Genomic DNA, 22,954 nt, shown 5'->3' with positions numbered 1-22,954 from the left:
TCATGTTTTACAACTTTTTGCACAATAAAATTACTTTTGTAAAAAGAATGTATTTTTTCTGTCGCCAAGTTGTGAGAACCATAACTTTTTAATTTTTTTGTCGACGGAGGTGTAGGAGGGCTTGTTTTTTGCGGGACGAGCTATAGTTTTTATAGGTACCATTTTTGGATACGTGCGACTTTTTGATCACTTTTTATTCTAATATTTGTAGGGCAAAGTGACTAAAAAACAGAAACTCTGGTAACAATTTTTACGTTTTTTTTTTAAGCTATTCACCACGTGCAATAAATAATATAATATTTTGATACCTCCGGTCGTTACGGTCGTGGCGATACCAAATACATATGGTTTATTATTATTTTTCAATAATAAAAGGACTTGATAAGAGTAAAAGGGGATTGTGTTTTATTTGATTACTTGAAACTTTTATTGTTTTCAAACTTTTATTTTTTGCACTTTTTTTTACACTTTTTCTCAAGTCCCACTAGGGGACTTGAAGGTCCAACGGTCAGATTTTTTTTTTTTCTAATACATTGCACTACCTATGTAGTGCAATGTATTAGATCTGTCAGTCATTCACTGACAGCAAGCCGATTATGCTTCGCCTCCCGGCGGGGCCTAAATCGGCTTCCGTAATGGCAGAGCAGGAGACCATTGTGTCTCCTGTTGCCATAACAGCAGTCGCCAGTCCTGATTGCCTGTCAGGGCTGGCGATCTGCTAGTAACCGCTACGATGCAGCAATCACTTTCGATTGCTGCATCGAAGGGGTTAATGGCAGGGATCGGAGCTAGCTCCGGTTCCTGGCATTACAGGTGGATGTCAGCTGTACAGTACAGCTGACTTCCACCGCTGATGACGCCGGATCAGCTCCTGACCCGGGGCCATCTTGCCGGCAGCTACGGAAGCCGATCAGGCTCCGCCGCCGGGCGGATCTTGACCGGCTTCGGTGCTAGGCAGACCGGGAGGCCAGTATTAGGCCTCCGGTTGCCATTGCAGCCACCGGAACCCCGGCAATTTCATTACTGGGGTTCCGATGAGCTGCAAACACCTTAAGTGCAGCGATCGCGTTTGAGCACTGCACTTAAGGGGTTAATGGCGGGGATAGAAGCTAATTTCGGTCCTCGCCGTTACAGCCGGATGTCAGCTGTAAGATACAGCTGAGATCCGGTGATGGAAGGCACCGGCTCAGCTTCTGAGCCGGTCCCAAACATTCGGCGTATAGGTACGTCAAGATGCGGGAAGTCAATGCTTTCCATGACGTACCTATACGGCAAATGTCGGGAAGGGGTTAAAAAAGTGAAATGTTATCGTTGTTGGCAGCACATTTCCCTGTATAAACAGGGAGATGCGCTGTCGACATGATAATAACGTATGGGGATGAGTGATCAGAGTAACGACCGCTCGTCCCCATCCCTAGCTCTGGGTGACCGGAGAATTCGAGCTCCGAACAACAATGTCTCGTTGATCGGCGCTCGCTGCACCGGCCGCTTATCGGTCGGCATAAAAGGGCCTTTAAGCTAGTCAGAATTCTTCTGGTTTACTGTAACCATAGAGCAGTGCATTATGGGAGCACAGAATTATACAGCAAGAGCTATTCTATTAGGTCACATGTCTGACAACACGGTGAAGCTAAAATGCTGTCTGTTTCCAAGGACAACCAGTAGAACACGAAATAACTGCAATCCATTCAACAAAAAAAAAGTTAAGAAAAGTAACTCAATTCCCTGTGTAAATTTATACATTAAAGAATTAATCTTCAGTGTCCATAACGCAGCTATAGGAGCACAAAAGTAACAATTCTAGAATGAGAGGGTCATAGTAACATAGTAAAAATGAATTTAATGGACTTTTTTTTTTTTTTCGACCTGTTATCCTGCAGTGCTCCAGATGAAGGCAAGACGACCCCTATATAAAAAAAATAATAATAGCCAATTGCCGCATATTAGGGGGGAAATAAAATCACAGGATGAACGACCTGTTTCCAGAGATCTAGTACATATAACTTGCAAAATTATATCTTACAAGAAAGGCATCCATGCCTCTATAAAAACCCTTCAACTAATTTACGATGACAACTTTCTCTGGCAGAATTGCCCAAAGTCTCACTGCTCTTACAGTAAAGAATCCCCTTCTACGATTGTGAAGCCTTCTTTGATCTAGACGGAGTGGATGCCCCCTTGTTGTGGCAACAGTCCTGGGTATAAAAAGACTATTGGACAGATCTCTGTATTGCACCAAAAAGAAGAACCAAGGAGTCTCTAAGTCAAAAAATTACATAATCTTTTTATTAGACAATATTACACTGTTTACAAAAAACAAGTTTCTAAAAATGAATCACAAATAAAAGCATGGCCGCCACATGGGTCAATATACATCAGATATGGTCATATATGTAAAGACACATTACAGTATACCTCAAAGACAACAATATAGGTAGTGTGATGTAGATAGAGTGAGGTATACAGGCTACAGGTAATATGTTAAACTGCTTCAGGAAAACGGTAAGAGGGATGTGACTCCCATGTATGAAAAAATGCAATAGAGAACAGGACTAGGGAACGTGTTATAATGTCCAAAAAAGGAAAGTTCAAGTGTATATAAATACCGGGGAGTTGTTCATACATATATAAGAGAGCCCAAATACCATGAACCAGCAAACAATGAACCAAGGAGCACTATCAAAGTACTAACCCATGTAGCTGAGACTCCAAGAATGGCGGCCGGCCCCAACGCGTTTCGGCTTCCGCCTTCGTCTGGGGGTGACATCTACAAGTATGTCCCTCCTATTTATCTAGCCTAAGAACCAATCAAAAAATGATTGGCCAGGTGAAAGCATTATATAATATAAATACCTCAATCAGCTGTGGCGTCATGTCCGCGTTTGTCAGTAGACAAACATCTCATGGTGTGGGCATCATGTGATACGCGATGAGTGCGCCGCGTGATGATGTCACAGCGGCGCCCTTCATCCCGCGCACATCAAGATGCCGACTCCTAGTTGCCAAGGACGCCAGCGCATGCGCACTAGATTGAGGCATGTTGATAATAAATCCACCAAGTGTAGTATGTACGTATAGAGAAAGATTACACATCGTGCAATGAGAATTAGATGTTCAATGTTCAGAAATGTTTATAATTATACAAAAACCATAGTAGTCTATGAATATACATGGTTTTTGACCCAGAGGGAATACCCATATGATATATCGCACAAAATCTTCAAGAAAATGCATAATGGATTTATATTAAAATACATGATTTTATATTAAGACATAAAAAAAGAAATTAAACGTGGATTAGACCATTATGTCACAAAATATACTGTGTTAAACAATACAAATTAGTGTATATACATATATCTTTTGTAGTGAAAAAAGAAGATAAATAAATAAGTGAGTGTTATATATAACAGACAAAAATTATATACACATACATCCACATACATCCAAGTATATATCTCAAACGCATAACACCATACCATATAAAGTAAAAATAGAGATAAATATATATACTCTATAGTAATAAGCGTTTATTGTCATGCTCATATATCTGTATGTACATAAATCATATGCACATATAGTCAGGTGAAAAGATATATATATATGTATATATGTATAGAAATTTTCTGTGTGTAAGAGTGCTAACATAATAAGTACTTAGGAGTATAGAAATATATATTTCAATACTAAAGTGCAATAGTGCAAAAAATTCATAAAATCTACAAAATTGTTTAAAAATTATACATTTTATTATTTTATTATTATTCTACGCTGCCATATATAGATTCCTATAGAAGTAAAACAACATCTGAAGAACAAATTGTTCTATATATATCTCTGTATTGTTCATTTGATATATTTGTAAATAGTGATTAGATTGCCCCTAAACTATCTTAAATTTACAAACTAAATAAGCGGAGGTCTGATAATCTTTCTTGCTCCTGCAATTCACCCATTCTCTTAATTACTTGGATTGCCCTCCTCTGCACCCACACCAGTTCAATTGCAATATGTCCTTCTTTTACACAGGTGCTCAAAATTGTACACAATATTCCATGTGTGATCTGACTAGTGATTTGTATAGAGGCAAAACTACGTTCTTGCCATGTGAATCTGAGCTTCTTTGATGAATACCAAAATTGCATTTGCCTTGGCAGCAGCTGCCTGACACTAGTTGCTAAAGATACGTTTAGGCCTCATGCACACAAACGTATTTTTATCCTCCCGGAAATACTGGGGTAAATACGGGTCCTTGGTCACACGTATTCGACCCATATTGCACCAGTATTTACGGACCTGTGCCCGTAAATACGGGTCAGGTGTCACCCGTATTCCACCCGTATTTACGGGCACATTTTTGCTGCAAAATTGCACTGCACTAATAATCGGCAGCCCCTTCTCTCTATCAGTGCAGGATAGAGAGAAGGGACAGCCATTTCCGCAGTAAAAGTAAAATAAATTCATACTTACCCGGCCGTTGTCTTGGCGACATGTCCGTCTCTTGACATCCAGTCCGACCTTCCTGGATGACGCGGCAGTCCATGTGACCGCTGCAGCCAGTGATTGGCTGCAGCAGTCACATGGGATGAAGCATCATCCCGGGAGGCCGGACTGGAGGAAGAAGAAGAAGAGTTCTGGGTAATTTAACTTTTAATACTATTAAAGAGGCTCTGTCACCAGATTTTGCAGCCCCTATCTCCTATTGCAGCAGATAGGCGCTGCAATGTAGATAACAGTAACGTTTTTATTTTTAAAAAACGAGCATTTTTGGCCAAGTTATGACCATTTTTGTATTTATGCAAATGAGGCTTGCAAAAGTACAACTGGGCGTGTTGAAAAGTAAAAGTCCAAGTGGGCGTGTATTATGTGCGTACATCGGGCGTGTTTACTACTTTTACTAGCTGGGCGTTCTGACGAGAAGTATCATCCACTTCTCTTCAGAACGCCCAGCTTCTGGCAGTGCAGACACAGCCGTGTTCTCGAGAGATCACGCTGTGTCGTCACTCACAGGTCCTGCATCGTGTCGGACACATCGGCACCAGAGGCTACAGTTGATTCTGCAGCAGCATCAGCGTTTGCAGGTAAGTAGCTACATCGATTTACCTGCAAACGCTGATGCTGCTGCAGAATCATCTGTAGCCTCTGGTGCCGATGTGTCCTCGCTCGTCTGACACGATGCAGGACCTGTGAGTGACGTCACAGCGTGATCTCTCGAGAACCCGGCTGTGTCTGCACTGCCAGAAGCTGGGCGTTCTGAAGAGAAGTGGATGATACTTCTCGTCAGAACGCCCAGCTAGTAAAAGTAGTAAAAACGCCCCGATGTACGCACATAATACACGCCCACTTGGACTTTTACTTTTCAACACGCCCAGTTGTACTTTTGCAAGCCTCATTTGCATAAATACAAAAATGGTCATAACTTGGCCAAAAATGCTCGTTTTTTAAAAATAAAAACGTTACTGTAATCTACATTGCAGCGCCTATCTGCTGCAATAGGAGATAGGGGTTGCAAAATCTGGTGACAGAGCCTCTTTAACTCCAGCGGTAGTCACTGTCCCGGGTGATGAGAGTTACTGCCGATCAGTTAACTCTTTCAGCACCCTGGACAGTGACTATCCCCTGACGTCGCCTAGCAACGCTCCCGTAATGACGGGTGAACACAAGTAGCCACCCGTAATTATGGGAGCCCCATAGACTCCTATGGGCCTGCCCGTGCCGTTATTACGGCCTGAAATAGGACATGTTCTATATTTTTCAACGGCACGGGCACCTTCCCGTAAGCAAACGGGAAGGTACCCGTGGCCAATAGAAGTCTATGGGCCCGTAATTACGGGCATTTTTACGTTCGTGTGCATGAGGAATTACTATCCACCATTACCCCTTAAACTCTTTTGAAGTATCAGCTTTACGAAATGTTTAACCATTTAACATCTAATTGTAAAAGATCAATGGGTGACTGTAAGAGCATGTTCACACGGCCTATTTTCGGCCGTTGTTTGGGCCGTAAGCACTCGAAAAATCAGAAGCAGAACGCCTCCAAACATCTGCCCATTGATTTCAATGGGAAAACAGCGTTCTGTTCCCATGGAGCTTTTTTTTACGCGCAAAAAAAGTCAGTGAAAAAGAAGTGCAGGACACGTCTTGGGACGTTTTCCATAGACTATTGAAAAAAGCTCCAAAAGCGGCCGTAAAAAAAACCCGCGAAAATTGCGAGTAGCACAAAAAACTTCTGAAAATCAGGAGCTGTTTTCTCTTGAACAGTTCCTTATTTTGAGATGTTTTTGACTCTGCGTGTGAACATACCCTGATTTTTGGCTCTGCAGTCAAAGTGGGCCTTTAGTGAGTGTTTCTCCTGGCATTAAACAGCAGACCAGTTTATTGCCAGAGGACCTGTATCTTACAGATATTAGACTACGGGCTGACATTTGGAACCTTTCACATTTGGGAGCTCATGAAACAAAAAGACGAGACACGTCCCAATGAAGTGATCTTTTAATAAACACATTTGCATAGTTACATTCATCTCTCCATACATAAGAATGCAATTTACCCTCATGCCGAGAACAAGCTGCAAGTGCGCGCTCATCACATACAGTAAACTTCAAGAACTAAGTCAAAATCATAATTTAAGGCCACGGAAGCGTCACTAAGAGAAGGACACCATGCGCCCAGCCTGCAGCGAGATCAGCGTTAACTGGATATATATTAGTCACCAGACTTCCCAATTATATAACCACTGTACAGGAAAGGGGGGATGGGTGGAGGTGGTGATATCTATAAACAGTAACATGGATTTTTTTTTGTCTTCGGAATGTTAGAGAATCTTTTGGAATCCTGTAAATGAATACGTTACTTTGGCAAATGGTGAAATAATAAATCAGTAATGCCAGTTGCACACGACCGAGTGGCACTCAGATGCCATGAAAAATGTCCCGAGTGGCACCCGATAGTTTTCATGGACCCATTCACTTTAGCGGGTGAATAGGGTTCGCGAACAGACCCGACTCTCTGATCCTTGGAAATAAAGGACATGTCCTTCTTTCCATGGAATATGGATGGAACTCGGCCGGAACACACGGTCGTGTGCATTAGGCATAATACATACCCCAAAATTTGGTAGCATTCCCTTGAAAACTATGGTTACATTTCAAGCCACTACATAAGATTAGAATAATCTGATTACTACAGTAGCCTATGTTGGTAGGCATTTCCCCACAACGACCACCCAGCTTTGAGCTCATCAAGTCATGTCTGACTGTCTGGTTGCTAGGGATACTCTGCCTAACAACCAAAGGCTTTCGAATAAGGTTGCTAGTGAGCCCTTAGCAACCAGTCTGTCTCAGATTTCTCAGGACTTCAGGTCAAGGCCGAAAGTCCTTAAAACAAGGGCAGGGAAGGGGCAGGGAGGATTTTAAAATTGGGTGGGGAAACTTCAGCGATCAAACGATTGCCGTTAGAAACTGCAGAAAACTGCATTTTACATGTACGGGCCAGATTGCCCCCCCCCTTCCCCAGCAAGAGACGCTCTTTGTAAACAGCTCTCCGCTCTGGGTAATAGGGGGAAGCCCCTAGTGGTAGACCACCTCCTATCACGCCCATATATTCTAATAAACCATACAGAAAGGGATTGTAATCATGAAATAACCAAAGTTGTGTATTTAAGATGTGGGTTCAGGTCATAAAAAATACATCATCAACTACACATTTGCAAGCCCATACTAATCAATTAAGAATAGACACGCACTTATAAACTCTATTATATCGTCTAGCGAAGGACAACATTAATAAAAAGAAACAACATCCGTATACACATGTAATGAAAAGGACATACCCAGCGCTCATGAGGCGCTCTGCAATTTATCCAGCAATCAGTTTATTAACATTTACAATAATTAGTGCCGTCGCGATGTACATTCAATATACATTCTAATAAAATTGTGGCGATACATCTGAAACTCAATGTCCACCAAAAAGATCTCACAGTACACACATTTCGATGAGAAGGATCACTTTTATCACAGAGATTTTCATCATCTCATCACCTGTATCGGCTCAAACATTAGCATCATGTATGGTCAGCGTAACAAGAGATGCATGGTCTTACCAAAAAAAAAAAAAAAAAAAAGCGCCACTTTTGACCACAGGCTATATCAGGTATTGCAACTCAGCCCCATTAAAGTGAATTCAGCTGTAATACCACAGACAGTTCATGGACCAGAGTGACACTGTTTGTGTGACCTTGTTTATACAACCACCATTTAAGGACTCATTTTCAGAATTAAAACAACCTAGAAAAATGTAAACTAAGACCACATTGCAGAGAACCATACGTGCCGCTTTGCCTCACTTATACTAGTAAATGCCAATGACCGGTCTGTACCTGCCCTGGGCACAATGCCTCCATTGTGTGAGATTCATACCTATACATTAAAACAACTACCTGCTTTAGACAAACCCTTTAAATTATAACCCCTATTAGGTTATATGTTAACATAATATGAGAGATAGCGACCACCCCTATTTACCAAAGAGGAAACTGCTGCAATGATGGTCTCTGCTCTGGAGGACTACTGGTGATCATGCATTAAAGTTTGCGTGATTATAACCATTGATTGCACGGTGTCCAGGCAGTAGGACTCCCTTTTCCACTATGTTCAGCTACCAAGTGGGGTACTTGCACAATGTAAAGGGGTTGTCCCTTTAAGAGAGCATGAATCAGATAGCAAGAATCCCACCCTAGGTAGCTCTATATGTATACTAGATATTGTGCAGTCAGAAATGTTGTATCTAGATTGTGGTCTAACCAGTTAGAAGGCTTTTCCCACCCCCACCAGTATCATACACAGCATTAGACACTTTAACATGATCACCCCCTCCTACCCTCTCACAGCATGTAGTCTCACATATAGGCGGAGTCAAATAGACTGCAGCTGCATCCCCTTCCTCACTCTCCACTGGGATTACTTTACTGTGTTTCTGAAGACCACCTTTTTAGTAACTGAGGAGGTTTCTGAACATTACAGAGAGCCCGGGGAAAGTTAAAAAGTTTCATGTATTCACATGTACTGATTTATGCAAGATAGGTGTACGCTTCATACAGTCAAACAATCCCATCTGGAGTAAGAGACTAAGTGGGGGATTCCATCAAACTATAGTCTGAATATAAAATGTAATAAAAGTACCAACAAAAGTGGATGTATTCTTTGAAAGTACCTCAATAGTAACTACAAAAATATACAAGTGCTGTATTTTCAATTGAACACAATACATATTTCTAAACAAACAAATTAAAAAATGAACAAATCTGTCACAAAAGTGAACGAAAACCCAACAACCCTGACTGCCCGTATACACACTACTGTACTACAGATGTAGCAGAGATGAATTTGTCATTGGGCAGTTAAAGTAGTCCAGTCAGCTTTCCTGTGTGGTGTAGTATAGAGGATCTGTCAGCTCTCCTGTGTGGTGTAGTATAGAGGATCTGTCAGCTCTCCTGTGTGGTGTAGTATAGAGGAGCTGTCAGCTCTCCTATGTGGTGTAGTATAGAGGAGCTGTCAGCTCTCCTGTGTGGTGCAGTATAAAGGATCTGTCAGCTCTCCTGTGTGGTGTAGTATAGAGGATCTGTCAGCTCTCCTGTGTGGTATAGTATAGAGGATGTCAGCAATCCTGTGTGGTGTAGTATAGAGGAGCTGTCAGCTCTCCTGTGTGGTGTAATATAGAGGAGCTATCAGCTCTCCTGTGTGGTGCAGTATAAAGGATCTGTCAGCTCTCCTGTGTGGTGCAGTATAGAGGATCTGTCAGCTCTCCTGTGTGGTGTAGTATAGAGGAGCTGTCAGCACTCCTGTGTGGTGTAGTATAGAGGATCTGTCAGTTCTCCGTTGCGGTGTACTATAGAGGATCTGTCAGCTCTCCTGTGTGGTGTAGTATAGAGGAGCTGTCAGCTCTCCTGTGTGGTGTAGTATAGAGGAGCTGTCAGCTCTCCTGTGTGGTGTAGTATAGAGGAGCTGTCAGCTCTCCTGCGTGGTGTAATATAGAGGAGCTGTCAGTTCTCCTGCGTGGTGTAGTATAGAGGAGCTGTCAGTTCTCCTGCGTGGTGTAGTATAGAGGAGCTGTCAGTTCTCCTGCGTGGTGTAGTATAGAGCTGTCAGCTCTCCTGTGTGGTGTAGTATAGAGGATCTGTCAGGTCTCCTGTGTGGTGTAGTATAGAGGAGCTGTCAGCTCTCCTGCGTGGTGTAATATAGAGGAGCTGTCAGCTCTCCTGCGTGGTGTAATATAGAGGAGCTGTCAGCTCTCCTGCGTGGTGTAATATAGAGGAGCTGTCAGCTCTCCTGCGTGGTGTAGTATAGAGGAGCTGTCAGTTCTCCTGCGTGGTGTGGTATAGAGGATCTGTCAGTTCTCCTGCGTGGTGTGGTATAGAGGATCTGTCAGCTGTCCTGCGTGGTGTGGTATAGAGGATCTGTCAGCTGTCCTGCGTGGTGTGGTATAGAGGATCTGTCAGCTGTCCTGCGTGGTGTGGTATAGAGGATCTGTCAGCTGTCCTGCGTGGTGTGGTATAGAGGATCTGTCAGCTGTCCTGCGTGGTGTGGTATAGAGGCGCTGTCAGCTGTCCTGCGTGGTGTGGTATAGAGGCGCTGTCAGCTGTCCTGCGTGGTGTGGTCAAGAGGAGCGGTCAGCTGTCCTGCGTGGTGTGGTCAAGAGGAGCGGTCAGCTGTCCTGCGTGGTGTGGTCAAGAGGAGCGGTCAGCTGTCCTGCGTGGTGTGGTCAAGAGGAGCGGTCAGCTGTCCTGCGTGGTGTGGTCAAGAGGAGCGGTCAGCTGTCCTGCGTGGTGTGGTCAAGAGGAGCGGTCAGCTGTCCTGCGTGGTGTGGTCAAGAGGAGCGGTCAGCTGTCCTGCGTGGTGTGGTCAAGAGGAGCGGTCAGCTGTCCTGCGTGGTGTGGTCAAGAGGAGCGGTCAGCTGTCCTGCGTGGTGTGGTCAAGAGGAGCGGTCAGCTGTCCTGCGTGGTGTGGTCAAGAGGAGCGGTCAGCTGTCCTGCGTGGTGTGGTCAAGAGGAGCGGTCAGCTGTCCTGCGTGGTGTGGTCAAGAGGAGCGGTCAGCTGTCCTGCGTGGTGTGGTCAAGAGGAGCGGTCAGCTGTCCTGCGTGGTGTGGTCAAGAGGAGCGGTCAGCTGTCCTGCGTGGTGTGGTCAAGAGGAGCGGTCAGCTGTCCTGCGTGGTGTGGTCAAGAGGAGCGGTCAGCTGTCCTGCGTGGTGTGGTCAAGAGGAGCGGTCAGCTGTCCTGCGTGGTGTGGTCAAGAGGAGCGGTCAGCTGTCCTGCGTGGTGTGGTAAAGAGGAGCGGTCAGCTGTCCTGCGTGGTGTGGTAAAGAGGAGCGGTCAGCTGTCCTGCGTGGTGTGGTAAAGAGGAGCGGTCAGCTGTCCTGCGTGGTGCGGTAAAGAGGAGCGGTGAGCTGTCCTGCGTGGTGCGGTACAGAGGAGCGGTCAGCTGTCCTGCGTGGTGCGGTACAGAGGAGCGGTCAGCTGTCCTGCGTGGTGCGGTACAGAGGAGCGGTCAGCTGTACTGCGTGGTGCGGTAAAGAGGAGCGGTCAGCTGTCCTGCGTGGTGTGGTAAGGAGGAGCGGTCAGCTGTCCTGCGTGGTGTGGAAAAGAGGAGCGGTCAGCTGTCCTGCGTGGTGTGGTAAGGAGGAGCGGTGAGCTGTCCTGCGTGGTGTGGTAAGGAGGAGCGGTGAGCTCTCCTGACGTGTCTGTTTTAGTAAATACTTGTATTCTCCAGGAAATAACTATTCTGGAACATACTCAGAACTCTGCGTTGTGCTGTTCCTCTGTTATTCCCTCTAGAAATGTAGGAATAAATTAATTACCATTCCCCTTGTTATTACTACACAATGACACTGTCAGCACTAATAGTACAGTGTTAGTGTGAAGAGACGCTCCATATCGACAAGGCGAATGGTAACACCCATGACAAACTCGGCTCCACTTTACTGAAAAAATTAACAGTACTACATCTGTATCTTTCTGGCATAAAGAACAACAACGATTAGAAAATTATTTCCACGTAAAACACATTTATCAATTATTTATTTACAGTCAATTCATAGAAGAGCAATAAGCAGAAATGATTACGAAAAACACAAAACAGTAAATATGTAAAATTAATCAACCTTATTTCAATAATGAATAAATTATTACATTCTATAAATACTCTGATTTGAAGGTAAATAATACTTAAGTGCACAGAAATTTAAAGGGCCCTCGTCACCTTATTCTCTTCCGTCCACAAGGCAGAAGGTTCATTTCCTGGCCATCTTGCTATACTCCTCTATGTAGAGGAGGGTGAACATTGACAGGACATATCCTTACAAGGTCAACGCTGGCAGGTCCAGGTAATTTCCCTTTGCAATTGTGAGCAGGTTGAGAACCTAAGTCAGGTGTACCACAACTTCCAGGACCTCTACAAACATAGGAATATCAGTAGCTTTAAAGAGGATTTGTCACTAGTTTAGTAATGCCCTGTCTCCTAGCTAATCTTATAGGCGCTCTCACACTGATTATACTAGTGAAAATTGTGTCCCAAAACTTTTATTATTTTAAAAGTTATGAGCTTTTTTTCTAAATACGCATATGAGGTTCTACTAGACAAGTGGGCGTCACCACCAGTGATTCTCCTGAGGTGGAGCCTCCTCACAGCCTCTGACCCTGTCCTATCAGCAGCAAGCTGCTTCACACAGTGTGAGAGACTGAGGCTGCAGGGAAGGGGGATCACTTCAAATGGCCATATATCGGGCTGTGGACCAGCTAGAGCAGTGTTCCTGGTGGCATATGAAAGATGAGATTCTAATCTTTCATATGACAATAGGATCGCAGGAAACAACTGGAGGTATCACAAGTTAAAAACACAGTCGGGAATGGAAGCTGTGTACTATATGATCACGCTGTGTTGCTGGGCAGGGAAGAGGGAGAAGCTGTATGATGATTGGACAGCGTCATACAGAAAACATTATTCCACTCAGAATGAAAAGAAAGTATAACATCCTACTTGGCAAGTATAGCCAAATCAGCATATTTAGAAAAATGCTCATAACTTCGCAAATAAACGTTTTTGAAAACAAAATATCACACTGTAGTTATCAGCATCATAGCGCCTCTTCGATTAGTTAAGAGATCGGGAATTAATAAACTGGTGACAGCTCCTCTTTAATAGACATATTAAATGGGACATTTTCAAACCTGTGGTTGTACAGCACCTAATAAAAGTATTCACGCCCCTTGGATCTTCTATTATTTAACATGGCTGAATAATTTTTAATGTCATAGTAAAACTAACATCTCTGCAAGGTGATACATTCACTATTATTAAACTAGATGAATATTCAATGCATTAGTATTTACACCCTTCAAACCAGCATTTAGTGGAAACCTATTGAAGACCCAAGACTGTAAATGCTGCCAAAGCTGCCTCAACTAAGTACTGACTTGAAGGGATTGAATAATTCTGCATTTGATTATTTTAGAACTGCAATAGTTGTAGATCCCTTTGTAAAGTAACTTTTTTCTGTCATCAGTGTCAAAAAGCCTAATACAATCCACTGTAATGCAAAAAAAACATGAAAAGGAGGGGGGGGGGGGGTTGAATCCTTTTTAAAAGCAGTGCAGGGCCTTATCCCTACTGGTTTGTCTTAATACATTATCATCATGATTAATTAGTAGTAGTAATTTGCTCCAAGAAGTTATTTACTAATAATGGGAGAGCCAAGAAGCAGCCAGCGGAATTCTAATTGCAGCTCTGGATGTGACTAGAGTAAAAGTCATGCTATCACATTCATTCAATACAAGCTAAGAAAAGCAAAGTATTTGCAGAGTTATCTCCCATTATATGTAGATTTATATGTGAATCTACATATATGTGTGTGCATATATTCTCTCTCACACAGGGCTGGAGAAAAGCAAATTGGTCCTGGCGACGGGGCTTTGTTCCATGCATTTTGCGGCCACTCCTGCTGGCTGTGTGCCCCTCCTGCATTGGTCTTTGCTTGCAAAGGCCAATGCAGGAAGCTAGAAGCAGCAGCCAGCAACAGATTTCTTGTATGTAGCCTTCAGCCAGCAGAGGGCGCACTGCTGAAGCATGCAGGTAAGGTATTGATGTGATTACAGGGGGACGGGGAGATGGCAATGACTACTAGGGGGAGCGGTGGCTGCTCTGATGACTACGAATTAGGGGTTGGAGTGGGGGGGGACACAAAAATGTTACTACTACAGGGGAAGGGGGACACTAAGCGCAGCTCCATTCTTACTACTAGGGGTTGGCAATTGAGGGAAATTCTGCTTTGAGCTAAATTCAGCTAAAGATCTGAGTAATCCAACACAGACTAGTTGCTAGGGATGTGCTGCAAAGTTCAAAAGACTGTTTGTTATGCAGTGTATCCATAGCAACAAGTCTGTCAAACGTGACTTTTCTATTTGGCTCAAAGCTAGATAGGTACTAAATACATAATCCCCATGTCATTTCCCATCCCATCTTGCTTTATTAATCAGGTTTCCTTAAATAATTCATAAAAATAATTTAAGTGGAGAAACTCTTTAGGTTTTGTCACAGCCCCTTCAATGTCACCTTGGGCACCCCCGATTCAAGAGATCCCCTTTAAGAGTAAGTTCAACCCAGCAGCAAACGTACAATAGCAATAAAGAATGTAAAATATACTAGTCATTCAGTCGTGTGTAACTAGGATCCCAGTTCCATAGGTAGTATCACCGTAACAATAAACACTGTATCCATAAACTTGCACTCTCATACAAACATAGCAGAGCTGACATTTCTACTTAGAGCTATGGGACTGCAGAAAACCTGCTGGATTATCTTCTCAGACTGCAAACACAAAGCAGCTCCTTTACATAAAATAACAAATTCAGCTCTGCTACTTGTGATTTTATTTGTGTTATAGTATTATTCCACCGGCAATGCCTATTAATGATTGCAATACTTGTTTTTGGCAAAACACTTTTTTGCCAATATAGTACCTTTCTATACCCTTTGGTGAGACAGGAAAAAAAACAAAAAGTAGACCGATAAAAAAACAAAACACAAAAAAAAGAAATACATTGTGTATGTGATCCGAGCATTTAATACTTGCACATTCTGACTCTCTAGCTATAGGAACAGGAGAACCGTTATTTTTAAGAGCATTTCCACCTAAAATTTCATTTAATCCGGAAAAAGCCGGGTGACAACCTATGAGACCCATATATACAGGTTCCCTCTGGTGGTCACCCAGCTGTCCAGACTTCTAAAATCAATGCCTGCACATAGGTACACCACTTTTATATATTCCTATATAAGCAGGTAGATCATCTGTTCAGGAGTCCGGGAAAGCTGGGTCATAATCCCGGTCACAAGTGTAACGGCAGCCATACTGATTGCCACCCAGCTTTCTCAGAACCAGATACATTGTAGAAACGTCTAATAAGTATTTTGCGGTTTTATAAAAAAAATTTTTTATTTTAGGTGGAGGTGCTTTAAAAAGCAGTGGCCCCAAACCTGTGTCTCCCTATCGCTCGTGAAACAATTTTGCAGCAACTGGAGGGCAACAGGTTGCTAACCACTGCTTTGGAGAGTTAAAGGAGAGTTGTCAAAGATTAGAAAAACATGGCTGCCTTCCTATAGAAACAGCGCCACACCTGTCAATGGGTTGTGTCAGGTATTGCAGCTAGTCTCCATTGAAGAAAATGGGTTTGAGCTGCAATATTATACACAACCTGTAGACAGGCGTGGCGCTGTTTCTGCAAGAAGGCAGCCACGTTTCTCTAAACCCGTACAACCCCTTTATTGATTGCATTTTTGGTCAGGAGGGTTTCATATCCACAGTACCCCCATCATACCCGTCACTGACTGAGTAAATGTACAACTCCAAGAACATACAAGAAGCTATTGCACTGGTGACGTATTCACATTGCAGCCATATACAAAGAGCAGAGGAAACCTATAGGAGGTGTCAATGAAAATCGAGTGGTACTACAAGTCCCAGCAAAGTCTAGTCGTCCTCTCGCCGGAAGATGAGCGCTTGCTCAGATCTGTGTATAAGATGTTAAACTGTAAGCAGGAATAATGTACGACAAAATGACTGATCAGGAGCGGATTAGTGGGTCTTTGTGTGCCCAGACCCCATAAAATAAGCTGCAGTCAGAAGTCGGGCAGCGAGAGAAGGGCGGCAAGCAATGCGACATTCAGCGGCACGAGGCTCCGACACTGGCTAGTAGGTGGAGCTAACAAAACACACCAAGCCAAGCGGCAAGCCATGGAAGACCCACAAAGACCCACTATCCTTCCACACATAAAATGAAACCAAAGGGCAACACGGTAATGTGATGTTCGGCTTGATCTCGTCAGAGGACTAGGTTTTTCGAGTGGATTTGAAGCCAATGACCGAGGCGCTCTCCGAGCTATAGTCCTACACTGGGATAGTGGGTCTCTGTGGTGCTTTCATACAGGTAGACAAGACTGTGTCCTGGAAATGAAGCAGAGAACATGCCGACAATGAAACCACAGTTATGGAAACAAACAAAAGAAAAAACAGAATGTAAAATAAAGTTCTGGCCTCTACATCATCTAACAGGTCGGTTGTCCAGCGTCATCCATGCTGCAGTTAGTCAGGATTTTACAAGTGCCAAAAAAGGACGGGGCTACGTGAAGACTTTTGTACCTTGACGCTTCAATTTTAAGGGGTTGTTCACTAATGACAATGATTTTTTGGTTAGAAGGGCCTCTTAAAAATAAAAACATCTGCAAGGACTCCAAGGATCTGCGGTCATCTGCAGGGGATCCTTACAATAAGTGTTGAATTCCCCTGTAGCGCCACCACAGGCAAAATGAAGCATTACATGGAGTCTATTGAAATCAAAAGGCTGTCCATGTAATGACAGACAGGCCAGGTCCTCCGAAGAGAGAGATGCTCTTTGTAGCTGCTCTCAGTTGCAGCAAATTGATAGAGATCCTAAATGGGGGACTGCGTTGAACGTAACTCTGGATGGCAGCGGCCACTGTTCAAATTGGAGTTTTGTGCTACAAAAAGTCTCCATGTACTCTCAGCCATGAAGCAACCCTCCGGTCTCAGAACAAAATTCAAAAAATGATGGTGTATATGGAGTACTATAATCTGTTGCCCCCCCTATGCTGTGAATCCACCGTTTTAGGGTCCCCTTTGTGTGGTCTCAAAATGGCCACAGCGCTTCTAGACTGAGTCTAAGACATGCCCTCTGTTCACGGATTGGACAGAACAGCTCACGAGAATAGTGGTAGTCTAAGCAGCGCTGCAGCCATTTTGGGACAGCACAGAGGGGACCCTAAAATGGAAGAGGGGCACAACTGGAGGGCACGAGGTAATAGAACTGCATATAAACAATCACATTTAAAATGTTGTCCTGGGACCGGAGAGTCCCTTTAAAATTAATGTTTAATTTTAAATCTGTCAATTTTAGGTCTAACGATACGTGCGGATTAACTTTTTAACACATCTGTACAGCGGTCGTAGCTCCAATTTTCTGAAATAGAGCTCAAAATCCCCTGCATAAAAGCTTTGGGCTGCGTGCAGTCACCACGAGGCGAGCTTTCTTCATACTGTTTTATAGTGGAGTTCAATGTCTATCTGTATAGAGCAGGCTCCTAAGCCAAGCACAATGCCATGCCAAATTTATATTAACATTAATGATCCAGAAAACATTCTCAGGTTACATGGTAAAGAAAATATAAAAAATAGGTTTCATTGAACATCACTATTTCTATTTTAAATTTCCCTACCATCATGTCCTAGGACACAGCAAAGATTTCATATTATCTATGTGGTAGTAGCGGTGGTGGGCTCAGGGAAGTGGGGGTGCTTTATCCTGTGCTCAATGTTACCCCAAGGTAAGTAATGTACATACTGAGATTGGCAATTCACAATAGATGAAAGTCATATCACTATGTACAAGAACACAACTACTATAATACTACCGCCTATGTACAAGAATATAACTACTATAATACTGCCCCCTATGTATAAGAATATAACTACTATAATACTGCCCCCTATGTATAAGAATATAACTACTATAATACTACCGCCTATGTACAAGAATATAACTACTATAATACTGCCCCCTATGTACAAGAATATAACTACTATAATACTGCCCCCTATGTACAAGAATAGAACTACTATAATACTGCCCCCTATGTATAAGAATATAACTACTATAATACTACCGCCTATGTACAAGAATATAACTAATATAATACTGCCCCCTATGTATAAGAATATAACTACTATAATACTACCGCCTATATACAAGAATATAACTACTATAATACTGCTCCCTATATACAAGAATATAACTACTATAATACTGCCCCCTATGTACAAGAACACAACTACTATAATACTGCCGCCTATGTACAAGAATATAACTACTATAATACTACTCCCTATATACAAGAATATAACTACTATAATACTGCCCCCTATGTACAAGAATATAACTACTATAATACTGCCCCTACATACAAGAATATAACTACTATAATACTGCTCCCTATATACAAGAATATAACTACTATAATACTGCCCCCTATGTACAAGAACACAACTACTATAATACTGCCGCCTATGTACAAGAATATAACTACCATAATACTACTCCCTATATACAAGAATATAACTACTATAATACTGCCTCCTATGTACAAGAATATAACTACTATAATACTGCCCCTACATACAAGAATATAACTACTATAATACTGCCCCTACATACAAGAATATAACTACTATAATACTGCTCCCTATATACAAGAATATAACTACTATAATACTGCCCCCTGTATACAAGAATATAATTACTATAATACTGCCCCTATGTACAAGAATATAACTACTATAATACTGCCCCTACATACAAGAATATAACTACTATAATACTGCCCCTATATACAAGAATATAACTACTATAATACTACCCCCTATGTACAAGAATATAACTACTATAATACTGCCCCTATGTACAAGAATAGAACTACTATAATACTGCCCCCTATGTACAAGAACATAACTACTATAATACTGCTCCTATATACAAGAACACAACTACTATAATACTGCCGCCTATGTACAAGAATATAACTACTATTATACTGCCCCCTATATACAAGAATATAACTACTATAATACTGCCCCCTATATACAAGAATATAACTACTATAATACTGCCCCCTATACAAGAATATAACTACTATAATACTGCTCCTATATACAAGAATATAACTACTATAATACTGCTCCTATATACTAGAATATAACTACTAGAATACTGCTCCTATGTACAAGAATATAACTACTATAATACTGCTCCTATATACTAGAATATAACTACTATAATACTGCTCCTATGTACAAGAATATAACTACTATAATACTGCCCCTATATACAAGAATATAACTACTATAATACTGCTCCCTATATACAAGAATATAACTACTATAATACTGCCGCCTATGTACAAGAATATAACTACTATAATACTGCCCCCTATGTACAAGAATATAACTACTATAATACTGCCCCTATGTACAAGAATAGAACTACTATAATACTGCCCCCTATGTACAAGAATATAACTACTATAATACTGCTCATATGTACAAGAATATAACTACTATAATACTGCCCCCTATGTACAAGAATATAACTACTATAATACTGCCCCCTATATACAAGAATATAACTACTATAATACTGCCCCTATATACAAGAATATAACTACTATAATACTACCCCCTATGTACAAGAATATAACTACTATAATACTGCCCCTATGTACAAGAATAGAACTACTATAATACTGCCCCCTATGTACAAGAACATAACTACTATAATACTGCTCCTATATACAAGAACACAACTACTATAATACTGCCGCCTATGTACAAGAATATAACTACTATTATACTGCCCCCTATATACAAGAATATAACTACTATAATACTGCCCCCTATATACAAGAATATAACTACTATAATACTGCCCCCTATATACAAGAATATAACTACTATAATACTGCTCCTATATACAAGAATATAACTACTATAATACTGCTCCTATATACTAGAATATAACTACTATAATACTGCTCCTATGTACAAGAATATAACTACTATAAGGGCATGACCACACGTGGCGGATTTCCTCCGCAACTGTCCGCATCAATGCCGCACAGAATCTGCGTTGCAGATTCTGCTGCGGATCTGCACAAAATGTGCAGTAAATTGATGCGGACTAGCTGCTGCGGACTGCGAGAAAAGTGCTTCCCTTCTCTCTATCAGTGCAGGATAGAGAGAAGGGACAGCACTTTCCCTAGTGAAAGTAAACGAATTTCATACTTACCGGCCGTTGTCTTGGTGACGCGTCCCTCTTTCGGCATCCAGCCCGACCTCCCTGGATGACGCGCCAGTCCATGTGACCGCTGCAGCCTGTGCTTGGCCTGTGATTGGCTGCAGCCATCACTTAGACTGAAACGTCATCCTGGGAGGCCGGACTGGAGACAGAAGCAGGGAGTTCTCGGTAAGTATGAACTTATATTTTTTTACAGGTTGCTGTATATTGTGATCGGTAGTCACTATCCAGGGTGCAGAAACAGTTACTGCCGATCGCTTAACTCTTTCAGCACCCTGGACAGTGACTATTTACAGACGTCTCCTAGCAACGCTCCCGTCATTACGGGAGCCCCATTGACTTCCTCAGTCTGGCTGTAGACCTAGAAATACATAGGTCCAGCCAGAATGAAGAAATGTCATGGCAAAAAAGCAAGACGCATCCGCAGCACACATAACATGTGCATGACAGCTGCGGACTTCATTGCGGAACTTAGAATCTCCATTGCTGTCAATGGAGAAATTCCGCCATGAGTCCGCCACTGCTCCGCAACAGACAGAGCATGCTGCGGACACCAAATTCCGCTCCGCAGCCTATGCTCCGCAGCGGAATGTTACGCATCGTCTAAACGAACACTTCTAAATAGAAGTGAAAGTCAATGCAGAAACGGCTCCGCTGCAGATTAACGCTGCGGAGTGTCCGCAGCGGAATTTAAGTGAAATTCCGCCACGTGTGAACCCAGCCTAATACTGCTCCTATATACTAGAATATAACTACTATAATACTGCTCCTATGTACAAGAATATAACTACTATAATACTGCTCCTATATACAAGAATATAACTACTATAATACTGCCCCTATATACAAGAATATAACTACTATAATACTGCCTCCTATATACAAGTATATAACTACTATAATACTGCCCCCTATACGCAAGAATATAACTACTGTAATACTGCCTCCTATATACAAGAATATAACTACTATAATACTGCCCCTATACACAATAATATAACTACTATAATACTGCCCCTATATACAAAAATATAACTACTATAATACTGCCCCCTGTATGCACTAATATAACTACTATAATACTGCCCCTATATACAAGAATATATCTACTATAATACTGCTCCTATATACAAGAACATAACTACTATAATAGTGCCCCCTATATACAAGAATATAACTACTATAATACTGCTCCTATATACAAGAATATAACTACTATAATACTGCTCCCTATATACAAGAATATAACTACTATAATACTGGCCCCTATATACAAGAATATAACTACTATAATACTGCCCCCTATATACAAGAATATAACTACTATAATACTGCTCCTATATACAAGAATATAACTACTATAATACTGCCACTATATAAAAGAATATAACTACTATAATACTGCCCCTTATATACAAGAATGTATACTATAATACTGCCCCTATGTACAAGAATATAACTACTATAATAGTGCCCCCTATATACAAGAATATAACTACTATAATACTGCTCCTATATACAAGAATATAACTACTATAATACTGCTCCTATATACAAGAATATAACTACTATAATACTGCCTCCTATATACAAGAATATAACTACTATAATACTGCCCCTATATGCAAGAATATAACTACTATAATACTGCCTCCTATATACAAGAATATAACTACTATACTACTGCCCCCTATATACAAGAATATAACTACTATAATACTGCCCCCCCATATACAAGAATATAACTACTATAATACTGCTCCTATATACAAGAATATAGCTACTATAATACTGCCCCCTATATACAAGAATATAACTACTATAATACTGCCCCCTATATACAAGAATATAACTACTATAATACTGCTCCTATATACAAGAATATAACTACTATAATACTGCCCCCTATATACAAGAATATAACTACTATAATACTGCCCCCTATGTACAAGAATATAACTACTATAATACTGCCCCCTATGAGCAAATTAAAATAAAGACTAAATTTGCTCCCAGAGGCTACGCACATGATTTTCTCCTAGAAGTTCAGCACCTGCCGAACCTTCCAATTGATGAGCGGATCAGCTCTTTTCTGCACGTTGGAATAAACAGATGTCCAAAAGAAAAACACACTTTAGAGAACCTGTCCCTTTTAGAGATTCATCCAAATAACATCAGTACAGTAAGTTACTCTAAAAACGTTACAGCAACGTCCCTCTTTCCCCATCAAAAGTAAAGATGAACTTCAGCTGAGAAGAGGGGTCAGTACTCACATTGTTGGCTGGGGTCACATTCTGTCGTCATCTTGACATAATTAGAAGGGAAGAGGCCGGTCGCTCCGTGGATTTCCCCTTGCCACCAGTCTGCATCATCCTTGTTGAGGACATTGATAAGCTGTCCTTTGTTGAAGTGCAGTTCGTCCTCGTTATTGGCGATATAATCGTACATCGCTATAACTTGACATACTAAGGGGGATAAAGAGACAGGACGTCAGAGAAGGTCACAGACACCTATAATACCAAGGGTAAATCATGTTGGAC

At 41.7% G+C, this 22,954-nt stretch overlaps 1 protein-coding gene across 7 annotated transcripts in view; it reads right to left on the bottom strand.

Annotated features, from left to right (window-relative positions):
• Positions 1-22,954, bottom strand: part of ITSN2 (intersectin 2) — a 166,009-nt gene that overhangs the window by 39,757 nt on the left and 103,298 nt on the right. For 6 of the 7 annotated variants that reach the window (XM_075860980.1, XM_075860983.1, XM_075860984.1 and 3 more), the window contains one exon: positions 22,688-22,879. In XM_075860980.1, the coding sequence (XP_075717095.1) occupies positions 22,688-22,879 (192 nt within the window). Of the gene's footprint in view, positions 1-12,057; positions 16,496-22,687; positions 22,880-22,954 lie in introns of those variants that run through there. The other variant, XM_075860987.1, reaches the window with a different exon arrangement.

This window comes from Rhinoderma darwinii, chromosome 4 (genome assembly GCF_050947455.1).
Source record: "Rhinoderma darwinii isolate aRhiDar2 chromosome 4, aRhiDar2.hap1, whole genome shotgun sequence".
Taxonomy (NCBI): Eukaryota; Metazoa; Chordata; class Amphibia; order Anura; family Rhinodermatidae; genus Rhinoderma; species Rhinoderma darwinii.
This window is presented reverse-complemented; position numbering and strand designations above follow the sequence as displayed.